Source organism: Schistocerca cancellata, chromosome 1, assembly GCF_023864275.1.
Source record: "Schistocerca cancellata isolate TAMUIC-IGC-003103 chromosome 1, iqSchCanc2.1, whole genome shotgun sequence".
Classification (NCBI taxonomy): Eukaryota; Metazoa; Arthropoda; class Insecta; order Orthoptera; family Acrididae; genus Schistocerca; species Schistocerca cancellata.
In genome coordinates this window covers 1,169,172,091-1,169,194,331 of record NC_064626.1, presented here as the reverse complement: position 1 = coordinate 1,169,194,331, position 22,241 = coordinate 1,169,172,091, and the positions used below count along the sequence as shown (strand labels likewise).

Genomic DNA, 22,241 nt, shown 5'->3' with positions numbered 1-22,241 from the left:
ACTCAAAAACATGAATTGTCTACCTTTATATCACCGCTTATGTGACAATCATTCGGGATGTTTATCGAAATAACAAAAACTTGTTATTAGCGAGTAAATTTAGTAGGATAATTCTGCACCACCCCAGGAAATAAAACGGCGACGTAGCTGCCAAACGTATTCTACAATGTTTCGAATTCTCTATTAGACGTGCCACAGCCAGAAAACGTTCATTAGCCGAAGTGTTCCATAAGGTAGCTAGCAATGGGAATGCTCGCACATCTAAAACGCGGTGGCATTAATAGTGGGATCTGAATTACCACGTGTATAGGCAAATGGATTTTATTTGCTTTCCTGTATGCGTGATTTGGATCGAAGGCGTAGCTACGATTAATATTCTGATGTATCGACTGCAACTGGAACATTTCGAATAAAGAGCAGGGGAAACTGTTATGCGGCCCTCATCTTCAGTAACTGTGGTAGCTATTTTCGTTGTTAGGATTTCGTCACGTAAATCGATAAAAATGGAACCCTACTAGTCTCACTTTCTTGACAGTCTATATCTCTACCCGATCCCTAAAAACCCGTTTACCTCGAGTACGGGTGGGCATAATAAGCGGAAATGTATCGCACTTCCTGCGGTATACGGTCCCTTGGTGGTGTAAAAAAGTGAGCTATGTCAACACAATCTAAAGATACGGCCGTTTATGTAAAGAAAATTTAGGCGAAAGGTCAAAAAATGACTCTAATAACTATGTGACCAAACTGCTTAGGTCATCAGTCCCCTAGACGTAGAACTACTTAAACTTACCCAACCTAACACACATCCTTGCCCGGGGAAGGATTCGAACTGACGGCGCAAGGAGCCGCGCGGTCCTCGATATGACGCCGTTGAACGCACGGCCAACCCGCGCCGGCAAGCTGTTAATATTATCTGGTTTTACTAAAATGTTATTCACTTCTGGAGAATGATTTTCTGCGCAGTTCATTTAAGAAAGAATAACTAAAATATACAGGGTTTTTACAAATGATTGAAGCGATTTCACAGCTCTACAATAACTTTATTATTTGAGTATTTTCACAATGCTTTGCACACACATACAAAAACTCAAAAAGTTTTTTTAGGCATTCACAAATGTTCGATATGTGCCCTTTTAGTGATTCGGCAGACATCAAGCCGATAATCAAGTTCCTCCCACACTCGGCGCAGCATGTCCCCATCAATGAGTTCGAAAGCATCGTTGATGCGAGCTCGCAGTTCTGGCACGTTTCTTGGTAGAGGAGGTTTAAACACTGAATCTTTCACATAACCCCACAGAAAGAAATCGCATGGAGTTAAGTCGGGAGAGCGTGGAGGCCATGACATGAACTGCTGATCATGATCTCCACCACGACCGATCCATCGGTTTTCCAATCTCCTGTTTAAGAAATGCCGAACATCATGATGGAAGTGCGGTGGAGCACCATCCTGTTGAAAGATGAAGTCGGCGCTGTCGGTCTCCAGTTGTGGCATGAGCCAATTTTCCAGCATGTCCAGATACACGTGTTCTGTAACGTTTTTTTCGCAGAAGAAAAAGGGGCCGTAAACTTTAAACCGTGAGATTGCACAAAACACGTTAACTTTTGGTGAATTGCGAATTTGCTGCACGAATGCGTGAGGATTCTCTACCGCCCAGATTCGCACATTGTGTCTGTTCACTTCACCATTAAGAAAAAATGTTGCTTCATCACTGAAAACAAGTTTCGCACTGAACGCATCCTCTTCCATGAGCTGTTGAGACCGCGCCGAAAATTCAAAGCGTTTGACTTTGTCATCGGGTGTCAGGGCTTGTAGCAATTGTAAACGGTAAGGCTTCTGCTTTAGCCTTTTCCGTAAGATTTTCCAAACCGTCGGCTGTGGTACGTTTAGCTCCCTGCTTGCTTTATTCGTCGACTTCCGCGGGCTACGCGTGAAGCTTGCCCGCACGCATTCAACCGTTTCTTCGCTCACTGCAGGCCGACCCGTTGATTTCCCCATACAGAGGCAGCCAGAAGCTTTAAATTGCGCATCGCCGAATGGAGTTAGCAGTTGGTGGATCTTTGTTGAACTTCGTCCTGAAGTGTCGTTGCACTGTTATGACTGACTGATGTGAGTGCATTTCAAGCACGACATACGCTTTCTCGGCTCCTGTCGCCATTTTGTCTCACTGCGCTCTCGAGCGCTCTGGCGGCAGAAACCTGAAGTGCGGCTTCAGCCGAACAAAACTTTATGAGTTTTTCTACGTATCTTTAGTGTGTCGTGACCGTATGTCAATGAATGGAGCTACAGTGAATTTATGAAATCGCTTCAATCATTTGTAATAGCCCTGTATTTGTTGTTACGGAAGAGGAAGGACGCCTAATTCATTTCCTCTTGTCCTTATTCATGACGTTAGATTCGCAATCTGAGCATGTGAACTATCCATAACCACACTTCAGATCCAAGTCATGGGCACAGATATGCGAAAACAACACATTGGCTTATACTTGAGGTACTTCGTTTTTCACGGAGTGGTGGCAGACTATGCTGTGGCGTCTTCGAAGCGCGAGTTTCTCCAGTGCTAGCTATCTCAGCACATCAGCTGAGCGAACTTGCATAGTATGTTGGTAGCACTTCGTCGCCTTGCCTGTTATGCCGTGTAGCAGACTTTAAAGCTGTGCGGCTCTGCGTAACGGAAAGGCGAGGGGTCTCGCTCGTTTTGTCCACGAGCGTACATCCACTATCTGCCAGGTGGCATATGTCGTCATCGGATCAAAATCGTCGTTGTCTTCCAGGTGTACTAACTTTCTTTTCCTGCTGTGATGGAAAAAAATCGCAACACCATAAAATAATTTCGGGAATACTTTTGTCTAGCTAATATACTTAAGTGATTAACATTGCAAGATCACAGGTTAATGTAAGCGCGAGATAAGCCGTTGCGAATGTTGCAAGCATGCATTGTGTTGTACGGGTGGCGGATGTCAGTTTGTGGGAGGGAGTTGTTGCACTTGGTTGTTCAATACAGGGACGATCATCGCTGTTGGTAAATGACGCTGGTGTTGTTGTTCCATTGATGTCCCACATGTGCTCGACTCCAGACAGATCTGGTGATCGAGCAGGCCAAGACAGCATGCTGACACACTGTAGCGCATGTTAGGCTACAACAGCAGTGTCAGGGAGAGCGTTATCCTGTTGGAAAACATCCCCTGAGATGCTGTTCATGAATGGCTGCACAATAGGTCGATTCACCAGACTGACGTGCAAATTTGCACCAAAAATGCGTGGGCTAGCCACGAGAGTGCTCCTGTTGGCATATAAAATGAAACACCAGACCATAACTGCATGTGTAGGTGCAGACAGATTGGTTGTAGGTCCTCAAGTGGCCTTCTTTCAACTACCAAACGGCCATCACTGGTACCGAGTCAGAACGGGCCTTCATCAGAAGACACTGTTCTCGCTTGATAACGCTAAAGTCGCAAATGGCGGTGACTTGGGGTCATTCCTTAATGAATTAACTGTATTAGATTCTAATATACAACGACCTCAAATGAGGTGAAAAAAGAAATCTATTTGTTTATACACTGACGGAAAAAATTCACGTCACTAAGAAGGAGTTGTACGACATAAACGAAAGTTGGTAGCGTGTTTCTACATCTGAAAGATGATCTCTATTCAAATTCCGCGCCACTTGCGTATGAGGATGCAAGTCAGGTTTCCTTCAAATACACGCTGTAACGGTCGTTAGCGTTAGTTACCTTTGAGTTTGGACGTGGTGAGTTGATGCTAGCCAAGAATGGCTTTAAGGTGACAAATACACCCTTATCAACACCTCACTGAGTCTGAACAGGGCTACGAGGCTGGATATTCCAAAAATGGTTCAAATGGCTCTGAGCACTATGGGACTTAACATCTGAGGTCATCAGTCCCCTAGAACTTAGAACTACTTAAACCTAACTAACCTAAGGACATCACACACATCCATGCCCGAGGCAGGATTCGAACCCGCGACCGTAGCAGTCTCGCGGTTCCGGACTGGAGAGCCTAGAACCGCATGGCCACCGCGGCCGGCGCTGGATATTCCTTCTGCGATATTGCAGAAAGACTTAGCAGGAGTGTAGCCACTGTGAATGGCGGCTGGCAGTAATGGTCACGAGAATGTACGGTCGCAAAAAGAACGCGCTCCGGACAGTGACATGGCACTACGGAGAAGGAAGATTGTCGTGTTCGGCGTATGGCTCTGGCGCAACATACTGCATCTGCAGTAGCAATTTGAGCAGCAGTTGGCACCAAAGTGACACGAGGAACTGTTAGACATAGTGTGAGCGTGTGGGTGCTATTCTGTCATTCTGCGCACTGGATTAACCTGGGATGTACCCTTCACCCTGTGGCTCCTGCAAGATGCAATTTCCACCCCCACACTACTACAGAAGTCAGACAGATGCTCCTAAATTCTAAAGACAAATGCCTGAAAAACTTTCAGCAATAAACATCTCTCGAATCGTCCGCTGTAAGGAAATGACACAAAAATTCACAAAATTTCTTACGTAACTAGTGGGATACTTGGGTACTGGAGTAGCGCTAGTTAGTGTAAGAAAAACATGAAACTAAAGAAATTTTTTTTTTTGGCAAAAATTCTGAGAAATCACAATGGCACTTGTAGTTATGAATTGAACAAGTTATTTCCGGGTTCTTTTCGGAAGGTGAAGTTACCTCTTAAGGATTGTTGTTGTTGTGGTCTTCAGTCCTGAGACTGGTTTGATGCAGCTCTCCATGCTACTCTATCCTGTGCAAGCTTCTTCATCTCCCAGTACCTACTGCAACCTACATCCTTCTGAATCTGTTTAGTTTATTCATCTCTTGGTCTCCCTCTACAATTTTTACCCTCCACGCTGCCCTCCAATGCTAAATTGGTGATCCCTTGATGCCTCAGAACATGTCCTACCAACCGATCCCTTCTTCTAGTCAAGTTGTGCCACAAACTTCTCTTCTCCCCAATCCTATTCAATACCTCCTCATTAGTTATATGATCTACCCATCTAATCTTCAGCATTCTTCTGTAGCACCACATTTCGAAAGCTTCTATTCTCTTCTTGTCCAAACTATTTATCGTCCATGTTTCACTTCCATGCGTGGCTACACTCCATACAAATACTTTCAGAAATGACTTCCTAACACTTAAATCTATACTCGATGTTAACAAATTCCTCTTCTTCAGAAACGCTTTCCTTGCAATTGCCAGTCTACATTTTATATCTTCTCTACTTCGACCATCATCAGTTATATTGCTCCCCAAATAGCAAAACTCCTTTACTACTTTAAGCGTCTCATTTCCTAATCTAATTCCCTCAGCATAACCTGACTTAATTCGACTACATTCCATTATCCTCGTTTTGCTTTTGTTGATGTTCATCTTATACCCTCCTTTCACGACACTGTCCATTCTGTTCAACTGCTCTTCCAAGTCCTTTGCTGTCTCTGACAGAATTACAATGTCATCCGCGAACCTAAAAGTTTTTATTTCTCCTCCATGGATTTTAATACCTACTCCGAATTTTTCTTTTGTTTCCTTCACTGCTTGCTTAATATACAGATTGAATAACATCAGGGAGGAACCACTGCTTTCCTTTCATGCCCGTCGAATCTTATAGCTGCCATCTGGTTTCTGTACAAATTGTAAATAGCATTTCGCTCCCTGTACTTTACCCCTGCCACCTTCAGAATTTGAAAGAGAGTATTCCACTCAACATTGTCGAAAGCTTTCTCTAAGTCTACAAATGCAAGAAACGTAGGTTTGCATTTCCTTAATCTAGCTTCTAAGATAAGTCGTAGGGTCAGTATTGCCTCACGTATTCCAATATTCCATGGAATCCAAACTGATCTTCCCCGAGGTCGGCTTCTAACAGTTTTTCCATTCATCTGTAAAGAATACCTCTTATAGGATTCGCTAATGAAATTTCTATACAAAGTTTAAGATTGTTAATGACTTGGTAGAATGGCTGAGAGCCGCACCTACTCAACTTGAATAATTATCCATTAGAATGTTGCTAGGTACGGTCGAGGCTGTCGCGTGTGAAATGCAGTGAAGTGTACTGTTGTTGAGGAAATATGGGGCTCGCAAGAGCTGTAGCGCACAATACCACAAGCTGCGATAAGTGCTGTCTGTGCCGCTCGCTGCTGACAAATAAGATAACTCTCATTCTATCTGGATTGACCTTCGACAATCAAACTCTCCCTATGCCTTAATGAAGTCAAGAACTCCTATTTGCCCCTAGTCTAACTATTGGCGTGGTACACCAGTCAGATAACCAGTCCACTGCGATGCCACTCGAAACTTCGCTTGCAGGCATTTAACTATAACTCTGTCCATTCACACCACACAATAAGTGTGTCGGCCAACATAGTGAACAATGCTTAATCGCTAGGACTCAATATAGAGTCGCACTCCGATTCGCTCTCGACAGGGGTGCTCTCCCAGTGAAGTACTGAGGAGAGGCTTGTTCCTCGCTGTTTGAGTACACGTACGAGCGCACACGCTCTCATTAGGTGTTCTCGCTCCAAGAGCGACAACGGAACGGCCCCTCTCCATGCCAGACGAGAAGGGGTATATCTTTCAGTCTCTTCCATTACTCCTTCAGCTCGAGGCGTCAGGAATATCGTCTGCCAATCAGCATTGCTCTTCTAAAATAGGACAATGACGTTTCGTTTAAGGCGACCAATCTGGAAATCTGTAGCATCGGCGTTTGGCGTTTGCTGTCTCCCTGTGAAAACCTCTGAAACTGCATGCTATGCTTGTAAAGAATGCGTAGGCTGGGCACTCCCACACAATGTAGCGGAATTTACTTTTAAGCCGAACACAGGGTCGTTCTTCCTTTCACTCGGGCAAACACTGTCCGCTCCAAGGGCAGCAGCTGGCCGACGTAGGTAGGTTGACTTAACTCGTTCTCTGAAGGGGCCGGCATCCCGGTGTGCGGTCTGGCTCTACCAAACTAAAAACTCCTGTGACCGTCGTGTCTGGAATGTGTGTGTGTACTCCAGCCTCGAGTATTTCAATCTCAGTGCGCATTTGCGATTTACTAGTTATTTTCATATCGTTTACATGAATTCATACAACATTGACTTTATTTTATCGAGTTTGGGTTGGAATGAAGCGTCTTGATGTGCAGAATCTGATTGTGAGCGCGGAATATGTAAGCAATGAAGGTCAGGAGACCACGACGTCTTACAATAGGTTACTTTAAGGATAACTTCGAGCGAACTGCCCTGTAGCGTGCATTCCACTGACACAAAACCAACGCCATTTAGGACCTCAGTGGTATCAAGTGAGAGCTCAATGGAAGGCTGCGTGGAGGTCTGCTGTATGTTCTGACGTACGCCAGTTCTGCCTCGGTGTCAGTGATGGTCCTGTGTTGGTTAGGAGGAGGCTAGTTGAGGGATTGCAGTCAACCTGTGTGTATACTAGACACACTGGACTTGCACCTGGAGTTATAGTCTGGGCTGCGATTTCGTATGACAGCAGGATTCTCTTGATTATCCCACGCACCCGAACAGCAAATTTGTACGTCAATCTGGTGATTAGAGGTGTTGTGCTGCCATTTATTACTAGCATTGCAGAAGGCGTTTTCCAGCAGGATAACTCTCGCCCATATACCGCTTTTGTAGCCAAACATGCTCTACAGAACGTCAACATGTTGTCTTGTCCTGCTCGATCAGCGGATCGCTCTCCAAACGAGCAAATGCCGGCCGGTGTGGCCGTGCGGTTCTAGGCGCTTCAGTCTGAAACCGCGTGACCGCTGCGGTCGCAGGTTCGAATCCTGCCTCGGGCATGGATATGTGTGATGTCCTTGGGGTTAGTTAGGTTTAAGTAGTTCTAAGTTCTAGGGGACTGATGAACACAGATGTTAAGTCCCATAGTGCTCAGAGCCATTTGAACAATTTTTTCCAAACGAGCATATATGGGATATCATCAGACAAAAACTCCAGCGTCATACACAAGTAGCATCAAACGTTCTTGTATTGACGGACCAAGTGCAACAGGTATAGAGCTTCATCCCGCAAATTGACATCCGGCACCTGTACTACACAATGCATGCATGTTTGCATGGCTGCATTCAAAATTCTGGCGGTTACATCAGTTATCAGTGGGCAATATTTTCACACTTGCAGTTGGGCATCTCGTGCTTACATTAATATGTGATCCTTCAAAGTTAATCGTTTGAATATGTCGCCTAGACAAATGGATCTGCAAAACTTCATTCCTCTACATTAATTACAATTTGTAATTGCGAGCTCTTTCCGTCAGTGTACATACTTCTCGAACCACAGTATCATGAGTTCCTGACATTACTTTTTGCTAATATGAGTGTTTTTCTATCCTGTTTCATTCGCTCACTGAGCATGGGGAAAACGACTCTCTCATTCTCAGGTCCCTGCGCGAGATGTAGGAAAGTGACACCAAAATGACTGGACAGTCTTCCTCGAATACTGGTTGTCCAAAGTCATGCAGCAGCAGTTTTCGGATTTCGTTGCTTTACTTCTGAAATATTCCCATTAAGTTCGCCAGTCAACTCTGCTACCCTTTCGCATGGTCTATAGCAAGCTGATACAGTTATAGCCACACGCCACCGACTTCAACCGAAGCCTGTCGTCATGCCTACTTGATAAGGACTGCAGACACTGCAGCAGTAGTCTACATTGGATCCATCTTCAAGGCATCTGCCTCCCAGTCGCCAGTCCTGCTACTGTGCTATTGGTTTCTCGTGACCCTCCCAGTTCATTCTGCTTCTTACTCTTAGCCATAAATATGTAAATGATGTGATGAACTCCAGAAGTCCATCACTAACCTTGTAATCGAATACCACTAAGTTGCTTTCCTTTCTTACGATCAGTATCTTATGTTCATCTGCATTTAATTAGATATGTGATTTGTTACACCGTATGGACATCCTGTTCCAGCCTCTCTACACTTTCCTACTATTGATGAATTACAACATTTTCATCAGTTGAGACTCTGGTATTACTGCTGGTCCTGACTTCTATTACTCAAACATATGTCGAACCAAAACCGTATCTAAGAAGAACTCAGAGCGATGGTATCTTGGTTGTTAGCCGAGAAAGTGGTACAACGTCGAACAACTTTTATAGATCTAGAAAGGCTGTTACTACCTGATCACCTGCATCTACTGTTTGCAAGAATAGTACCGCTGTCTAAGCTACAGAACCACACCCAATTCGTGAGAATACAGGCGTTGAAAGTGGTGGCTTTTAGGAGAAATTGACTGCAGATATTAGAATTTAGGCAGACGTATCTTACCCAGAGGTCTCCCCAGCCGATGACGGTGATATTGGCGCCATCTGGAACCTGCTCCCCCTGTTCCGGCAGCTGTATTGGCGCCACTGTGACGCCATCAATTGGAAAAGCTGGCGACACCTGCAGGAGCATGAACATACCATATTCTTTATAAAGTTATTTTGTAAACATAGAGACTGGTATGTAATCTAATTAAAGCAGACGATGATGACGGAACTAGGTTAGGAAATGAGACGCTAATAGTAACAGATGAGTTATGTTATTTTGGCAGGAAAATAACTAATGGCGACGGGAATAGGGAGAATAGCAATGACAGGGTTCCTGGAAAATAAAAGTGTTTTTGACATATAATAAACTTAAGAGATGGGACGACTTTTCTCAAAGTATTTGTCTAGTGTGTAGCCCTACATGAAACCGAAACTTGGCCAGTAGCAGTAGAGTCAAGAGGAGAACAGGAGTTTTTGATATGTGGTGCTACAGAAGAATGTTGAACATTAGACGGGTAGAGCGCGTAACTAATGAGGAGATACGGAATCGAGTTGAGAAGAAAATGAATGGCTTAATTTGACTAAAAGGAAGGATCGATTGAAGCAGTGCGTCCTGAGGTATCAAGGAATAGTCAGTTTGGTAATGAAAACAAGTGTCGAGTAGAGGTAAAATTTGTGGAGGGAGAACCTAGCATTTTTCCTATTGTACTGTAGACTGCCGGCAGCGCAAATTGTAAACTTGTGGTAAGATCTTATGGGACCAAAAGGCTGAGGACATCGGTCCCTAAGCTTACACACTACTTAATCTAACTTAAACTAACTTACGCTTTGAACAACACCCATGCCCGAGGGAGGAGTCGAACCTCCGACGCGGGGAGCCACGCGCACCGTGAAAAGACGCCTCAAACAGGCAGGCAGCGTAAGTAATCGCTTATGGTCGATTACCGTGAGACGCCTCATACGGACAGAGATTACAGAAATTCTCGATAGATAAAAACTCTGGATCACTAACATGTCAGCGACAGGCGTTTGAGTAGCGGAATTACTTTTCCATTTCGGCAGAAATAAGCTCACCGCCCATGTTACTCACCATAAGGTGACATAATGATAATGCCTTGATACACTGTCCAATCGAGCCCGATATAGTCCGACCGACCGCCGTGTCATCCTCTGCCAAGGGCGTCATCGGATGCGGTATGAAGGGGAATGTGGTCAGAACACAGCTACCCCGGTCGCTGTTTGCATTCTTGACTTTGGAAGCTCTACTAGGTGGTGGATTACCTCCCCCCTTAGCCTCACGAAGCTGAGTATAACTCGTACTACCACCAAGAAAAAACCTTACCGCCAATCGAACCCCGGTGCACTGCATGGCAGTTAATCGCACTGACAACACAGCTACTGAGGTGGACAGTTGCGAGAATACCCACTGCAATAAAAACCTGTGACATTTAGCAATACACCGTCTAGTAAGGCTAAAATGATACCAAAGCCAGCTAACAGAGTTGAGACGAGTCTATCAGCCCTTAGAGCGTTTTTGTAAGCAGACAACTACTCAAGTTACAGACAGGTTAATAGCTTTCATTAATGCTAATGCCTTAACAAATTAATGGTATGAGGATCTAGTTCACTATGACCTCAAAGGAGGTGGCAAATGAAACATACGTGTTTATACACTGAAGAGCCAAGAAACTAGTACACCTGCCTAACATCGTGTAGGACCCCGCGAGCACGCCGAAGTGCCGCAACACGACATGGCACGGACTCGACTAATGTCTGAAGTAGTGCTGGAGGGAACTGACACCATGAATCCTGCAGGGCTGTCCATAAACCCGGAAGAGTACGAGGGGGTGGAGATCTCTTCTGAACGGCATGTTGCAAGCCATCCCAGATATGCTCAATAATGTTCATGTCTGGGAAGTTTGGTAGTCAGCGGATGTGTTTAAACTTAGAAGACTGTTCCTGGAGCTATTCTGCAGCAATTCTGAATGTGTGTGGAGTCGCATTGTCCTGCTGGAGTTACTCATGTCCGTCGGAATGCACAATTGATATGAATGGATGCAGGTTGTCAGGCAGGATGCTTAGGTAAGTGTCACCTGTCAAAGTCGTATCTAGACGTATCAGGGGTCCCATATCACTCGAACTGCACACGCCCACACCACTACAGAGCCTCTGCCAGCTTGAACAATCCCCTGTCGACGTGCAGTGTGCATGGATTCATGAGGTTGTATCCATACCCGTACATGTCCACCCGCTAGATACAATTTGAAACGAGAATCGTCCGAACAGACAACATTTTTCCAGTCATCAACAGTCCAATGTCGGTGTCGACGGGGCCCAGGCGAGGCGTAAAACTTTGTGTCGTGCAGTCATCAAGGGTAGATGACTGGACCTTCGGGTCTGAAAGCCCATATCGATGATGTTTCGTTGAATGATTCGCGCGCTGACACTTGTTGATGGCCCAGCATTGAAATCTGCCACAATTTGCAGAAGGGCTGCACTTCTATCAGTTTGAACGATTCTCTTCAGCCGTCATTGGTCCCGTTCTTGCAGGATCTTTTCCCGGCAACAGCGATGTCAGAGATTTGCTGTTTTAGTGGATTTCTGATATTCACGGTACACCCGTGAAATTGTCGTACGGGGAAATACCCATTTCATCGCTAGCTTGGAGGTGCTGTGTCCCATAGCTGTTGCGCCGGGTAGATCACCACGTTCAAACTCACTTAAATCTTGATAACGTGCCACTGCAGCAGCAGTAACCGTTTTAACAACTGCGCCAGACACTCGTTTTCTTATATAGGCGTTGCCGACCGCAGCGCCGTATTTTTCCTGTTTACATATCTCTGTATTTTATATGCATGCGTATACCAGTTTCTTTGGCGCTTGAGTGTATTATAATCTATGAATGTCCCGATTTGATAGAGTAAATAGTTTTAACGTTGCTAGCAGCGAACAATTTTGCAGTTAAAAATATTAAACCTCCCCACGATACCACGTATGACGAAGTCTGCACAGTGTTGGCGCATCCATAACTTGTTTTCTGGATCAGATATTTTACAATATTCAGTGTTTTTGATAGTCATACTAAATTTATCTGCCATCTGTTTAAATTAATTTCTGGTGAACTAGGAGCACTAAAATGAAACTAAATAGATATCATTAGACAGTTTTATTACCGCTTTTCAGTGACTACCGAATTAAATAACGATCTACAATTTCCGATTTTTCCTGAATTTAAGGAACTTCTGGACTTTGAACCTAAACACCCTTGTGTGATGTTCGCTTGGTATTGGGGTTCGTTTTTGTTCATATCAGAACTACTGCTAACTTTGCTGTGTACATATATACACTTTGTTGATGAACTGTTGTTAAAACCGTTTGAATTTATCTTAATTACTGTGAGGCTACCATACACTACTGACTTCAGTTTAACTCAACAAAATTAGCTTTATTCAGTTTCAGTCACAAACACGTGTTTTCAATTTCTTGAATTTCATATTGTATTGTTTTAGTTGCAAATGTTTCCGTATTTTGCAATTCTGCACAACTGCTAGGAAACTCAGTTAAATTTAATGATTCTACAGCCAAGTGGGTCAAAGGATGATAAATGGAGCGATGTGTAACTACCCATGAGACATATTAGCGAGAAAAATTCTACTAGGTTGTACATTTATCTGACCCTCTGCTAACTGACCACAATTTTTACCCCTAGTTTTATTAGCCGAAAGAAAGGGGGCAGTTTTCAGTCGGTTCTTGATGATGGCCTCAGTTTTAGCTCATACATTCCTATGAATAAATGTGGATAAGATTTCGAAATTGTATTTCAAAACTGAGAGAAGAGCGATATCTCATTTCATTCTCGAGTTTTTATCAGGAGGACGGTCATGCATGGGGAGAACCATTTCCAGTAATGTATCAAATTCTGAGCCATCAGCAAACAAAAATTGCATCTACCTGTTTTTCTGCAGGCAACAAAGTAGAGTAATTGTCACAGCATTAGCGTCTTTATTGCCCAACAATCCCAACCACAGTATTATTGCACAATATTATTGAGAATATAACTGAGACTGTTATTGAGCGGTCTAGAGTGAACTTCAATAATAATGCACAATATTTTTTACCATCTAGGGCCCGATTTAAAGTTCAGAGAGTTACCTATTGACTAACGTCTAGAGAAAACGTATTTTCAGTGAATAGTCTCACAAGCGAAGAATTTTATGATATCGTACGACAAACTAAAACGCTTCATCGGTCCCAAGTTCCAGAAAATTATTTTGAACAATTAGTTCATGAGCCCACTCGAAGCGTAAATGGTTGCGAAAGCATACTTGACCTCTTATCAACAAATAATCCTGGACAAATAGGGAGTATCGTGACGAATACAGGGATTAGCGACCACAATGCAGTTGCTGCTAGGCGGAATACCGTAACACCTACAACCATCAAGAAGAAATGCAGAGTATATCTATTAAAAAAATCTGATGAAAATGCTGATAAAAGAGACAGTCTTCACTCTTTCCTATCTGGTCATGGAAGCGTAGAAAAGTTGTGGAATGATTTCAAAGAGATAGTATCGACAGCAATTGAGAGATACACACAACGTAAGTTAATAAGTGATGGTACTGGCTTCCCATGGTACACAAAACGGGTCGCTTCACTGTTTCAGACGTAGCGAAAAAAGCATGCCAAATTTTAAAAGAACGCAAAATCTCCAAGACTGGCAAAGTTTTGCAGAAATTGGAAATATAGCGCGTACTTCAATGCGAGATGCTTTTAATAATTTCCACAACTAAATTCTGTCTCGAAATCTGTCCGAAAACCCAAAGAGATTCTGGTCGTACATAAAGCACACCAGTGGCAAGACGCAATCAATACCTTCACTGAGCGATAACAGCCGGCCGGAGTGGCCGAGGGGTTCTAGGCTACAACCTGGAACCGCGCTACCGCTACGGTCGCAGGTTCGAATCATGCATCGGCCATGGGTGTGCGTGATGTCCTTAGGTTAGTTAGGTTTAAGTAGTTCTAAGTTCTAGGGGACTGATGACCTCAGACGTTAAGTCCCGTAATGCTCAGAGCCATTTGAACCATTCGATAACATCGGTGAAGTCACTGATGACAGTGCCATTAAAGCAGAGTTATTAATCACAGTTTTCCGAAATACTTCACCAAAGAAGACGAAGTAAATATTCCTGAATTTCAATCAAGAACAACTGCCAAGATGAGAAATATACAAGTAGATATCCTCGGTGTCGCAAAGCAGCCTAAATCGCTTAATTTAGCCAAGGCCTCCGGTTCAGATTCTATACCAGTCAGGTTCCTCTCAGAGTATGCTCATACAATAGCCCCATATTTAGCAATTACATACAACCGCTCGCTCACAGAAAGATCAGTACGTAAAGACTGAAAAAGTCACACCAATACCCTAAACGGGAAGCAGGAGTAATCCGTTGAATGACAGGCCCATATCACTAATGTCGATTTGCAGTAGGGTTTTGGAACATATACTGTATTCGAACATTATGAAGTACCTCGAAGAAAATGATTTATTGACATAGTCAACATTGATTCAGAAAATATCGTTCTTGCGAAACGCAGTTAGCTCTTTATACTCATGAAGTAATGAATGCTATCGGCAGGGGATGTGAAATTGATATCAAATTTTTAGATTTCCAGAAGGCTTTCGACACTGTTCCTCACAAGTGTCTTCTATCCAAACGGCGTGCCTATAGAATATCGCCTCAGTTCGGCAACTGGATTCGTGATTTCGTGTCAGGAAGGTCACAGTTCGTAATAATAGTCGGAAAGTCATGGAGCAAAACAGAAGCAATATCTGTCGTTCCCCAAGGGAGTGTTATTTGCCTCTATTGTTCCTGATCCATATTAACGACATAGGAGAAAATCTCAGTAGCTGTCCTAGTATGTTTACAGATGAAGCTTTCATTTACCGTCTTGTAAAGTCATCAGATAACCAATACGAATTGCAGAATGATTTAGATAAGATATCTGTATGGTGCGAAAAGTGGCAATTGACCCTGAATAAAGAAAAGTGCGAAGTTATTCAGACGAGTACTAAAAGAAATCCGCTAAATTTCGATTACGCGATAAGTCACACAAATCTGAAGGCTGTAAATAATACTAAATACTTAGGGATTACAATTACATACACCTTAAATTGGAACGATCACATATATAATGTTTTGGGCAGAGCAAACCAAAGACTGCGATTCATTGGCAGAACTCTTAGAAGGTGCAACAGATCTACTATTTAGAGACTGCTTACACTACACTTGTCCGCCCAATTTTGGAGTATTACTGAGCGGTGCGGGATCAACATCAGATGGGACTGACGATGACATCGAAAAGTACAAAGGAAGGCGGCTCGTTTTGTATTATCGCGAAGTAGGGGAGATAGTGTCATAGACATGATACGTGAATTGGAGTGGCAATCATTAAAACCAAGGCGTTTTTCTTTGCGACGGACTCTTTTCATGAAATTTCAATCACCAGTTTTCTGCTCCGTTTGCGAAAACATTCTGTTGGCACCCACCTACATAGGGAGAAATGATCATCACGATAAAATAAGAGAAACCAGGGCTCACACAGAAAAATTAAGTACCCGTTTTCCCCGCGCGCCGTTCAAGAGTGGAATGGTAGAGAGACAGCTCGAAGATGGTTCATTGAACCCTCTGCCAGGCACTTTATTGTGAATAGCAGAGTTAGTCACCTAGATATAGATGTACTGATCAACTCATGTAGTATAGATTTGGCGTGAGATTTCAGTAGAAGATCGTTCCTGCACTGGAAAAGTATATTTGTTTTGATAGGGCAAAAGTTACACCTTCGATTAGAGGTCATTTTTGTTATATTATTTTCTAGGACACCTACATAGGAAAGTTAGTAGGTAGAAGCGGAAATAGAAGTATTTTATCCAACAGTGAGCTAGATCACAAATGTAAATGAAACAAGTAATAAATGTGTTTTTTATTCAAAGTAGCGAAGTTGAATTTATAATAAGTAGCTAGCAACAATGAACATTTTTATCACTTACTTCCTTAGCAACGTGAGTCGGTAGTTATCCTTCTGGACATTTCAATATTAAACAAAAGGAATTTTCATTACCGGCCTATGGAGGATTACATATTTAAGAGCTAAATTAAATTTTCCCTTTGTAAAGTGGTTTAATTTAAAAGAAAACAAAAACCTTAAAAACAAAAGTTTGATATCCAAGAACGTGACTTCACACTTAAGATATATTTATTAATGAAATGCAGGCTAACGACTAATAAAAAAAATTAATCGCTGGTAAGGAATCCCCCAATGTAGTCAACGTGTTTTACAGTTCTAACAGCAAAAGCATTTTGATTGAAACATCAATATCAGCCTCTACAGAAAATGAATTATATGTGTTTTTGCCCAGCTGGGTTTAGTTTCAATAAAACTGCTCGTGCGGAAAGGTAAAGAAAGGGTGCGATTGTTGGTGTGGTATTTTAATGACAATTGCAATATTGTTGCCGTTCGGCGCAGTAATATCGCAGGCGTATGTGATAGGAGTAAAATTACGTGATGCATCTACACCAATGGTGAAGGAGAAAACTAGTCAGCAGTCTTTAACAATAACCAGAATTTAGCTCGCTTGACCCGTTCCTGTAACATATCAAAGCAATATGTACAGTGGTAGTGATATGTACCTTCTCTTTAATGTACAATTGCCGAAAATCCACAAGTTTAGTCTCCGCGGTGTGTTCGGTTAACATTCCGCACTAAAAAATAAAAATAGTAAGGAGAGAACCCAACTGGATGAATCATCGTTCACAAACCAAGTCAAATCAGCGCACGGAATACTCACTGCTAATCAGTTGAAAATCCGCGCTGTCTCAGACAAATGGATAACTAACATTCTTGGTCAAAGTGTGGAGTGGGGTGTAGGTCCCCTTGAGTTTCTGTATGTGTATTATTTTCTCCCTTTAAGGATTTCGGCTTGGTGCTTGACATTCGTGAGTCTCTCGATTTGATCATACTTTGTGGACAGTTTTTCGATGTCGAGTTATGAACACATGAACTGAGATTTTTGGAAGGAAAATTATAGTAATGAGGATATTATTACTATCAGTATCAATATTTTGGTACGCTTTCAATCTTTTTCGTGACAGTCTTCCACGCCATCGTGACTTGTGGAACCCTGTCACTGTCCTTCTGTCGGTTGTCTCCAGTGGAGGGCCGCAATCTCCTTCTCAGGCTCGATTCTTCTCCATCTCATTTGTGTACTGAGTCTTTGAGGCTGTACAGTTTAAATGCTGTCGAATATTACTGAGTTCTTTCAATATAAATCAACATTTCAGAATAGTTGGAATACTAACCTTGAGCACGGCGATGTCGTTGATCCAGGAATCACTGGGGTCGTAATCCTGATGAGAAATGATGTCTGTCACATTGTGTTTGGTGCCCCCCTCGGTCACGATGTTGGTACCAGCTAGCACGTCGTATGTGTTGGAACTAGAGCGGAAAAAAACAAAAGTGCGTCATATCTTTGCAGAAGAGAAGTAGCTGTAACTTTACACGGAACTGATGCGTTGTCGGATTATACAGGGCGCAGAACCAGAACTTCGCCGACGAGCTTCCATAGGTGATAGTACCGACCAAACCAAGAAAATGCGTATAAAACGGTCACTTTATTGTTTATCTTCGACTCGGTGAAACCCATCACTTCTACTGCACGCTCTTTACTTGCTGTGTTTTGGGAGGAGATGGTATGGACCAAAACAAAAAAGAATATCCGGTAAACGTGGGCTCTAAACTACATTTCTTAAGAGCTGTGAGCACTCGTATAGTAGAAGAGATATGTTTCATAGTTGTGAAGACGAACAGTTGCTCATAATTCGTAAGTTATGCGATTTAGGGCCCACGTTTACCGGACATTTTTTCTTGATTTGGTCCATACTATCACCTCTGATAGTTCTTCGGTGGATTTTTGGTTCACCCTGTACAATGCGAAATATTTCATGCAAATGTTTTATACATACAGTAACTGAAACTGTACTTAACTCAGAGGTTCGTTTGGATTCCACAGACGTTTACTACGTATGGCCACACTGACAATGCTACGCTGCTACCTTAAAGTGATTACTGCCACTTACCTTGCCATTTGTAAGGGTGACTAACAGTTCAACTTGGAGCCCGAACGACGCTGTAAGATAGCAGTTACTGGAGTTGGGGCTATATTCTGCTCAGTCAGAAAGGCATCCCTGCGCTCTTGGAAGGAGCGATTTTTATTTAACACTTCCATGATGCACATACGAGAAACTGGATAAGACATCAGAAGAACAATATTTTGCACGGTTAAACACTAGTACGACAACATTCTTGTCTCTGATGTTCCTTGAAAACTCTAGATCTGCAGCAACATCACACGGATCTGCGAAAATCCAGTCTCTTATACCTACCAAGCCATTCTCGTCTCAGACAAGATTAGACACATCTATAAATATATACTCTATAATTTTTTAAAACCATTCCAGGTGCTCCTAATTTATTTTAATTCTAAGTTCAGAAGAGAAAGAGGCTTCTCTCTAACGAGAAAAGGTTTTACAACAAAGTGACAATGAAGATAAAGGAAATTCATACAAAGTGCATACATCCAAAAAAAGTATTCCTAAAGACGTAGTAAAAGAAGGCACTGGTTTGATGCGGCCCGCCACGAATTCCTCTCCTGTGCCAACCTCTTCATCTCAGAGTAGCACTTGCAGCCTACATCCTCAGTTATTTGCTGGATGTATTCCAATCTCTGTCTTCCTCTACAGTCTCTACCCCTTACAGTTCCCGCTAGTACCACGGAAGTTATCCCCTGATATTTTAGCAGGTGGACTATCGTCCTTTCCTTCTTCTTGTTAGTGTTTCCCATCTGTTCCTTTCCTCGATGATTCTGCGGAGAACCTCCTCATTCCTTACCTTATCAGTGCACGTAATTTTCAACATCCTTCTGTAGCACCACATATCAAACGCTTCGATTGTGTCTGTTCCGGTTTTTCCACAATCCGTTTCTCATTACCATCCAATGCTGTCCTGAAAACGCGTATTCTTAGAAATTTCTTCCTCAAATGAAGGCTTATGTTCGAAATAAGCAAACTTCTCTTGGCCAGAAGTACCTTTTTGCCACTGCTCTTCTGCTTTTCGTGTCCTCCTTGGTCCGTCCGTCATGTGTTATTTTTTTGGCTAGGTAGGAGAATTCCTTAACTTTGTCTACTTCATGATCCATAATTTTGATGTTAAGTTTCTCGCTGTTCTTATTTGGACGAAAGTAAATACAAGGACTTGTAAGTAAAATGTGAGTCCAATTGGATACTTAAATTTTAGTTACGTAATGTATGAACGTATGGCGAATGTTATGCGGTGGATGATAGAGAGAATGTCGAAATACTAAACTCCTTTTTCCAAAACTGTTCACTGAACAACATCATACTGAAAGAGTCTTGTGAACTTTGAAATGATAGATTTCGAATTAGTCTTTAAGTCAATCTTTGTACAACGTGGTTGAGGGACTTCGGGTGCTCAATATAAAATGTAACGTTAAAAACACCTTCTACGATCTGTATTTTGAATGTAATTTATTTATGTGATCAGTTCCGCAGTTTCACTGCGCTGTCTTCAGGCCCAATGACCAACGTGTAGGAGGAATCCAAGCTCATGTGCAGAAGAAATAGGAGCGAGCATTAAGTAACTGATATCTGTAGACTTCTATTTTCAACAAAGTGATCCCTTCGTTCATCAATTGAAGACTCTTGAGTAACTGGTACCTGTAGACTTCTAGTTTCAACAACACGTTCACTTCGTTCATCAACTGAAGACTGTTGAATTTTCTTCAGTTGACAACGAAGTGATAGTGCTGTGGAAACTGGACGTGTACACGTACCAGTTACTTAAAATTGGCCCCTGTTCCGACTGCACATGAGGTTAGATTCCTTATACATGTTGGTCAGGGGGCCTGAAGATGGCGTAGTGAAACGGCGAAACTACTCGCATAAATATATGACATTCAGAATAGAGAGCAGCTGAAGGTGTTTTTAATTTTACATTTGATGTCGGAATAAGGTGAGTATGGGATGGAAAAGCCACTGAAATCGCTCAATAGGAGGGAAGCCACTGGAATGATGGGATACCACTACGATTCTACGTACGTTATGGGAAAGGACCTACTCCCCTTCTAGCAGCAGTCTACAGCAGCCCACTGGAGGAGTGAAACGATCCTAGTGAATGGAATAAAGCTTAGGTCATTCCTGTTTTTGAGAACACACACCCAAAACTATAGTTCTCTATCGCTGACGTCGATCCGTTTTTGGTTTGGAATACGTTTTATGCTCACGTATTATGACAGTTCTGGAAACTGAAAACCTCCTGTGTAGGAATCAATGCGCATCGCACAAGCAACGATCATGTTAAATACAGCCAGGTCGTTCTATTCGTCCACGAGTACCAGAAATCACTAGACCGGTGTCCATGTTGATGCTGTGTCCGTTGACTTCCAGAACACATTCTATACAGTTCTGCCCTGACACCTAATGGATAAAATTGTAGCGCACGAAATATGAGACCTGCTGTGCGACTGAAGAGCTCCTAGCAAACAGAACATAGCATGACATTTTTAACGGAGAGGAATCTTCAGACAAGAACGTAGTTTTGGACGTACGTAAGAGTTACACGATTATTACATTTGACAGAAAGTATGTAAATGACCTGCTCGATAATGTCGGAACATCCACGAGGCTTTTAGCGGATGATGCTGATGTAGTATTCATAGAAGTCGTAATGCTAGGAAATTGTAGCGATATGCCGCAAAGGACCGACAGCTCGTGAAGGGATTGGTATTTGGTCGTCATTGTTGTATTCACCAAATAAGTTTGGCTTAGAACATAACGGTGGCAGGAAGAGTAGCCCCTACAGCAGAACGTAATTTCTGTTTTGAGGTGGCTTGCTAAGTATGCAGCAACTAAACAGCTTCGTCACAGCGCCCAACAGGTTTACCTGTTCCATAGCGCATTTGGATTATATCTGTGGTGTCACCGCCAGACACCACACTTGCTAGGTGGTAGCTTTAAATCGGCCGCGGTCCATTACTACATTTCGGACCCGCGTGTCGCCACTGTCAGTAATCGCAGACCTAGCGCCACCACATGGCAGGTCTAGAAAGACGGACTAGCACTCGCCCCAGTTGTACGACGATTTTGCTAGCGACTACACTGACGAAGCCTTTCCCTCATTTGCCAAGAGACAGTTAGAATAGCCTTCAGCTAAGTCCATGGCTACGACCTAGCAAGGCGCCATTAACCATATCTGGAGAGAGTCATTTGTATAGTCAAGAGCGATGTACCACAAGGATGAATTAAAGTTAAGTAAACAGACGATACGTACTTTTCTTTATAACATTAATTACGTATCCTGTTCCAGACTTCACGCCAGTCGGCGTGAGTTGACGCGTGCCCTTTCGGTGACCTCACCTTGTGTCTAGACTGTCTTGTCTAGACACAACAATATCTTTCAGGGAAATGGTATGGAACGAGCCAGTTAACAGGATGGGTATATGTGATTGCTTTTAACGTTAATGAATATATTTTGAATCCTATTCACAAATTACATTTAAAAATAACTTTTTTTAAAAATAAGAGTATTACTAATTTTTTAAAATAAACTCGTCCACGGAACGGAATTGGTTGTCTATGAGAAATGGTTTTACGTTAGATTTAAGGCTTGTTTTGCTACATGTCATATATTTTATGTTATTGAGCAACTGATCAAAAAATTTAGTTTCTGACCCACTGACAGCTTCGCTTCTTGGTAATAAAGGTCGATTTTTATCTAGCGTTGTAAATATGGACTTCACTATTCTTCTCAGATTGTGATGGATTATTTATGACGTATTTCATTAGTGAATATATACAGGGTGATTTTTTCCACCGTGTACTAACTATATGGATTTATCGAT

The 22,241-nt window shown here is 42.6% G+C and overlaps 1 protein-coding gene across 1 annotated transcript in view; it reads right to left on the bottom strand.

Annotated features, from left to right (window-relative positions):
• The window catches only part of LOC126163322 (mite allergen Der f 3-like), an 83,812-nt gene that overhangs the window by 12,659 nt on the left and 48,912 nt on the right, over window positions 1-22,241 (bottom strand). Inside the window, exons 4-5 of the mRNA XM_049920168.1 lie at window positions 17,626-17,761; window positions 9,288-9,404 (exon numbers count right to left, since the gene is read on the bottom strand). Of these exons, the coding sequence (XP_049776125.1) occupies window positions 9,288-9,404; window positions 17,626-17,761 (253 nt within the window). The remainder of the gene's footprint in view (window positions 1-9,287; window positions 9,405-17,625; window positions 17,762-22,241) is intronic.